Source organism: Hevea brasiliensis, chromosome 16 (genome assembly GCF_030052815.1).
Source record: "Hevea brasiliensis isolate MT/VB/25A 57/8 chromosome 16, ASM3005281v1, whole genome shotgun sequence".
NCBI lineage: Eukaryota > Viridiplantae > Streptophyta > Magnoliopsida > Malpighiales > Euphorbiaceae > Hevea > Hevea brasiliensis.
This window is the reverse complement of record NC_079508.1, coordinates 528,886-536,030: the sequence shown is the minus strand read 5'-3', so window position 1 is coordinate 536,030 and position 7,145 is coordinate 528,886. Positions and strand designations below refer to the sequence as shown.

Sequence of the window (7,145 nt, the reverse complement as noted above, 5' to 3'; positions counted from 1 at the left end):
TGTAGCAATTTATATATGGTTTAAAGTTACCTTTACAGTAGTTTAGGGAGTCTCAAGTTAAAAATTAAATTCATGTACCATGTTGTTACTAACTCTAAAATTCATATACCATGGACGAAATTTACCCTAATTATTTCATACAATGTTATATATTAAAAGTGTAAGAACATTAAAGACAAATATAATGCAATTCAATTTGAAAAACCACGCACCAAAATGTGCATTTTGTCAAATTAAATATATATTTTTTAATATACCCATTAATTAATTAGTTTGGAAATGGACCTACTAGTAGTAATGATTTAAGGGTGGCCTAGAATCCAAGTAAAATCGGGGAATGAGTATGCGCATGCACTGTTAATCAATCATTTGGGTCGTCTTCCTTCTTATCTTCACCAGCTCTTTCTCTAACTATATAAATGTTCTCATCAAATTTAAACCCACTTTTTCTGTTGCTTGTTTTCTTCCATGGAGGTATGTGTATCTCTATCTGCATCTCTCTTTCATTTTTTTTCCCTATAGATTCATGATTCAATATAAAAACAATGAATTTTAGTAGAATTTTGTTTAAATATAATCAATTTCATAAAATTAATTAACGTAAAACTTTTTAAAAATATACATTTATTTTTTAAAAAATCTCTTATATAATTTCATGTTAAGTTTCTTATTATTAAAAAAATTGATATTATTATTATTAAACAGGTTGTAGAATTAAAGGCGCGGTTGCACTGCAAGGCCTGTGAGAAAGCAGTACGCAAAGCCTTATGTAAGATCAAAGGTATATTCAATATTGTTAGAAATTGGAAATCCACTTACAATATTATTAAATTACCAATTCAATGGCTTGGATTGTATGGGTGTTTATGACATATTTGAATCATTCAACTACTCAATTATTCATGTTGTTTTGTTATTTTTTTCAAGTTTTAGAAATTTTCAACTTAGAAAAATAATATTATTTAAGATTTTGTTAGGAATGGGTTATTTATAACACATCAACCCATATATTATCAATCTAAAATAGCAGAATACATAAATTAATCTCTAAATTTTACGTGAAAAAATTAAAAGGATTTTTAATTTTTATTGTGATATATTTAATTTTTATAGCTTTTTTATAATTAATATATATATCTCAAATCTCTTTTTCTCACTCAAACCATCATTTTTACATTTCATTAAAAGTGATATTAGCATTATTTTAAAAACTCTAATTGTCATTATATGACTATTTATATAATCAATTGAATAAATAAATTTATATTTAATAAATATAAAATAAAAAATTAACATATTTAATAAATAAAAGAAAATTGCAGCCTCACCAAACTTAATGAAAATACAAGATATGTGCATTTGACCAATTTAAAATTTATTAGAATATCATATTCTTTGTTTTTAATTTTTTTATTTAATTTAATATTTTTTTAATTTAACTTTTCAACAAAACATATGAATTCATATCTATTTCTATAAATATATAATTTATAATTAAAATTTCATACAAAATTTATAAAATATTGTCAATCATATTTTCTAAACATTGAAATATATATATATATATATATATATATATATATATATATATATATATATATATATATATATATATATATATATATATATATATATATATATATTACATACAATTTATATTAAAATTGGTATTTGCATCCAAAAACATATGGCATTGATAACGATTGAAGAGTGAATTTATTTATTTTTATTACAAGAATTCATTGTAATTAATAGTGGGTGACCTAATAATTAATAAAAGCACATATAATATAAAAAATTATGGTGATAATCACATGATGCATAATTATTATTGTATACACACAGGAGTGAGATGCGTGCAGATAGATAGCAAATCAAACAAGATCACAGTATTGGGTTACATGGAGACTAAAGTCATAATCAAAGCCATAAGGAAGACAGGCCAGAAAGCAGAGGCTTTGCCTTCTTCTCATCCCTATGAGGCACCTAGTCCTAGGTTGCCTACTGGTTTTAGATGCATTATTCCTAGATGTGGTCTTTAGATTGGGATTTTTTTTAAATTATTATTGCAGATATTTTAAGGGATAATATATTATCATATAAGTGTTTTGTTGCTAGGAATGTAAATGCATTGAGCCACTTGTGAATTACTTAAAATTTGACTTAATAAAATTTCATTCAATCGTTTATTTAACGAGTTAATATTGATTTTTAGGCTCGTTTAATAAATGAGCCATACTTGAACTTGTTACTACTCATCTTGTTTAGGTTCACAAATCAACTTATTTTGTAAGTTTGTGAGTTTTATAAACATTCAGTCGTCTAATTCATAGGCTAGATAAATTAGTTAAATGTGAGCTGAACTTGAATCAAATTTGAGTCAAATAAAATTTAAACAAGCTGAATGCAACTTCAATTCTAAATTTGAACTCAAACTAAGCGAAATATAATGAGTTTACATGCCTATTTATTGTTGTTGTCGTCGTCGTCGTCTTTCTATTTCTCCATGTCTTTTTTAGTAAGTGCACTCAATTGAAAAGTTTGAGCCTCACAGTTGAAGGAGACCTCTTCATCCGATGGATTAGGATCCATTCTTATCCTTGGATGCTTAAGTTGTAATTTAAGCTGCTAATTTTGTGCCAACGTTTACTCAATTATCACCTTAAACTACTAGTTGGTGTAATGCCCCAAAACTTTAAGTGAAATTATGATTAGAAAGAAATTGAAGTAATTTGATCCAGTGATGTGTTCAAATTTTCAGACTAAAATAAAAATTCCTTGTATTGTTAATGATACCAAGCTACGTGACTTGAAAATAAGTGAAATGGTAAATAAACCTTAAATAAATAAATATTAAAATGGATTTCCACAATGTTATTGTGTGAGTAGGTGTAGTCACATATTTTTTACCCCCTATTGAAAGCATATTTACATAGGCAGTGAAAAGCTCTATAATAAAAATATCATTGGATGATAATAGTCTTGAAGCATTTTAGAGACTATAGAATAGTTAGAAAATTAATAAAATAAAATAAATTTTCTTTTTAGGGAACTTCATGTTCGGAAAATTGTCATTTTATGAAAGTAGAAAATATATTTTTTAATTTTAGAAAATTACAAATTAATTTCAAAAAATTTAAAATTTATTGAAATTTAAGTTTAAAAGGTTAGAAATTAATTAGATTTAATTTTAGAAAATAAAATAATTTTAATATTTAAATGGACCTGAACAAGCCCTAAAGCCTGTGCCACTTAGCTAGGCTTAGCCCTGGGCTCCCTAAGGCCTCTAGTGGGCCTAAAGGGACCACAGGCCAAGCTACACAAGGTAACTAGGGTCCCTAGGCTTAATTCCAACTTCAGGAGAGATAACTAGACTTGGAGGCTTAGATGAGACCTTTTAATTAATTAATAAAACCTTTTAATTTTAATAAATAAAATAAAAATATATAAAAAGGAATAAATCCTCCCTCTTGGAAGAAAATCCTAGAGGGATTTTATCCCTCTTTTCTTTCATTTTCTTCCTAAATAATTTTGAATTTTAGTTAGGTTAGGAAAAGTTTACTTCATCACTTATTTTTCTATAAATTCCTAGCATCATCAACTTACCCCTTGTAGAGGTCTGCGACCCTCCTTTTATCATGAGTTTAATGGCTTAGGTTCGGGATAGTAAGTACGAGAGAGGGAAGGTATTAGACACCCTCTTCGCTAGGCCTTACCTTAAAATAAGAGACAAATTCTACTAATGATTCCTAAAGTCTATCTTATTATTTCTTTTATGAATTTCCTTAACACACATTTATGGAAGCTAAATTATAACACACACATCTTGTTCATACAAGCAAGCAAAATCATATACACATAATTCCTAATCATGTTAGGTTGATTTACTCTTTTTACCATTTTGCCTTACATACATATTTAACTAAGTTAATTATATATAACCCTTATTTACATGTTATGAAACATACTAAAACACATAAAAGCACATATAAAGGTTTAATAGGGTATTTTAGTCATATCATGCGTGTAAAAGGGGATTCCTAAGCATGCCTTAGTTTCTATGTTATATACTTAGGCCTTTTATTTACCAAATTACCCTTTATGCATTCTTACTAGGTCCATTTACATATCAAATATTCATTTTAAAATAACCTAAACAAATAAAAGAGGTTCAAATAAACAATTAAAAATCCTAAACTAAAGAAAGGGGAGAAGAAAAAAGATTAAAATTATAATGACCTTTACAACCCATGAAAATATCCTACAACTATTACAAGGCTCAAAGGCCCATTAACTTCATGCAAAAGGATTTGAAGTTTTATCTTGATCTTTAAATTATGTTTGATCCATCAATGAGTCCTTCGAACTCCTAAAAGAATATAATTGGTGCTCCTCCATAATTTGAATTTAGCTAAGAAAGTGTTACTTAGCCCAACTCTTAATTTTCTACCTCATCTCTAATTTCTTTTAGGTATTCCAACTTATACAAAACACAACAAATCAATTTTAAAATGCATGCCATAATTCCAGGAGATACCTAAGATATGGACCTAAAACATAGCAAAAAAGAAATAGTAAAACAAAGTGCATTCAGTAGATCTAAAAAATTTTAAAACTGAACCTAGTGCAGAAAGTTCAAAACTAGGCTGCAAAATTTACCAAAGATAGCAAACACTAAGGCAGATCTGGACATAATATTTTATGATATATAAGCTAAAACATAATATTTTAATATGGTAAAAATAATGTAATCAAACTCCAAATAAAATAACATGTATTGAAAGAATTTTACACCAACTAAGACACTAAGATAGATTTGGACATGAACTTTACAAAAATTATATAAACCAAACCATATTAAATTCACCAAATCTAAAATATATCCTAAAATTAGACATATTAAAGTTTATTTTAAAAATAAAAATCAAAATTTTGCGCAAGAATAATGACACAAAGCAGATTATCAAAATCAACATTTTGCACATGCACATCTAACATAGCTAGAATTGTAATACAAATAATTCAATGAATGAAACTCCAAATCAAAATGGTCAAAAGAGAAAAATTGATGGAAAGACACTAAATAATTCACTAAAAATAATCTAACACACAAATAAACATGTTAACACGACAGAATATTTAAAATAAGGCCAGATAAAAGCAAATGCCAAAATTCAGAGTTGAGAAAAAATTTTGCAAAATAAAAAAGCTATAATTAACCTACATAGCCTATATAGCCTATAACTATATACATTTATGTATCACTAAAAAAGAAAAAAAAAAAAAAAACTCAAAACAAGTATGATTTGAATCCTAAACAAATTTCACAAATTTAGATAGCCAAAAAAATTTCTACAATCAGGTCATAACTTTAAAAATTAGTTTTCAAGTCTAATTTTTTTTTTTTAGTGATTAAAGGCTATTCCACATGTAAACATCCCAATGAATCCATTGAAACTATTCCCAAACCCAAATTTTTACAATTACATGATGAAAATGCGTAAATAAGAAAAGTGACAAAATTGCAATAATGAAGACTATAGGTGCCCATTTAGAAACATGCCTTTACTTAGTTGATTTCCTTAGAATTGTGAACTCCTTTGACACCTTGGAAGACTTTAGAGGTAGGAGCAAAAGTAAAATAAAAAATTTAGTGGTTGATTAATTAATTAACCTAAGAATCTAGATGGAACCATGTGAAAAATGTATGTGATTGTAGGAAAATTAAGCTAATTTAATTGGAATGAATAGAAAAGCCACTATGAAGTAGCTCTTCCCACACCAAAATATATTAGAATAACATCTAAATTAGTTCATTTTCAGCCACCTAAAACTCCCCCTAAAACCCTAAACTTAATAAGTATTTAAAGGGAAAAAAGGATAACACTAAAACCTAATCCAATCTAACTAAATAACTAATTAAAAACTAAATAAAAAAATAATGATTGTCTAAAAAATTAAACATAAAAAAAGAAAAGAAAAGAAAAAAAGGGATAATATCCCTTTTTGGGATTTTGAACTAACAATGGATATTATCCCGTTATTTTTTTATTTTTTATTTATTTTTTAATTCATTAAAAGGCCTTCTAATAAAACCCATAATTTTCAAGCTCACACTCATTCATAGCTGAAATTAAAAACCTAATGGGCTTCATTATTTAATATAACTAAATTAAATATTTCCAAGATCCATTTAAAATCTTAAAAAATATTAAATTAAGCCTAATTAAATAATATAGACTTATGACCTTTTAAAACCTTTTATTTTCAAAACCAAAATAATAAATTTATTCCGAAATGCAATTTTCCTTAAACTAAAGACTAGTTAACTGAAAATGAATTTGGTTAACTAAAATCACTTTAGCCATTCCATAGCCTCTTAGGAGCTTTAGGATTTTTTTCATTATCAAGTGGTATTTTTATCACAAGGCTCCTCACTACCTCTACAAAACATGCATTCTAGGGGTTAAAAGTAAGTATCTGCAATTTGCCTTTTACTTTGGTGAAGTTTAGAAACAATGCCAAATGTATTGCTAAAGTCTGTCAAAGTATATTGACTTATATGATGTAAAAAGTGAGGCTTGAATATACCACCTTTTGTGATATACTTGCTGCCTAAGTTAAGTTAAGACTTTAAGTATGCTTCATGCTCCTTCTAAGACTGATGGTTACATAGATTGTAGCAAAAGTGTGATTTTGAAAGTTTTGAGATTTTGAACCTGGAACCTCTAGACTTCCTATATATTTAATTTTGAAGTAGAATCAAATCCTCTCATAGTTTGAAAAATATATCTTAATTTGAAAATTTTGTTTTGAAATTTTGGAATTCGCATCTATGTGACACTTAGATTGCCTATGATCTCCTTTTGATAGAGAATCAGATGCAGTATAATTCGATAAATGCAATGTTATGAAATGATATATACTCGCTTGAGTTATCCTATTTCTCATGTTTACTTAGAGATATTGCTCACTTGAGCAATTCTATTTCTTATGCATGCTTATGCAAATTGCTTGGTTAAGCTATTCCATTACTCAGACCTGCTTAGGCATGTTACTTGCTTGAGCTATTCTATTTCTTATCCTACTGAGGCATATTGCTCGCTTGAGCTATTTCATTCCTTTTACTTTCTTAAGCATGTTAC

At 27.1% G+C, this 7,145-nt stretch overlaps 1 protein-coding gene across 1 annotated transcript; it reads left to right on the top strand.

The window, feature by feature from the left end:
• The first annotated feature begins 468 nt into the window (after nucleotides 1-468).
• LOC110663738 (heavy metal-associated isoprenylated plant protein 20-like) lies at nucleotides 469-2,134 on the top strand. Its single transcript, XM_058137749.1, has 3 exons — nucleotides 469-474; nucleotides 664-781; nucleotides 1,846-2,134. Exons 1-3 carry the CDS (start codon nucleotides 469-471, stop codon nucleotides 2,040-2,042), a joined length of 321 nt encoding a protein of 106 aa, XP_057993732.1. The 3' UTR covers nucleotides 2,043-2,134.
• Nucleotides 2,135-7,145: the final 5,011 nt, after the last annotated feature.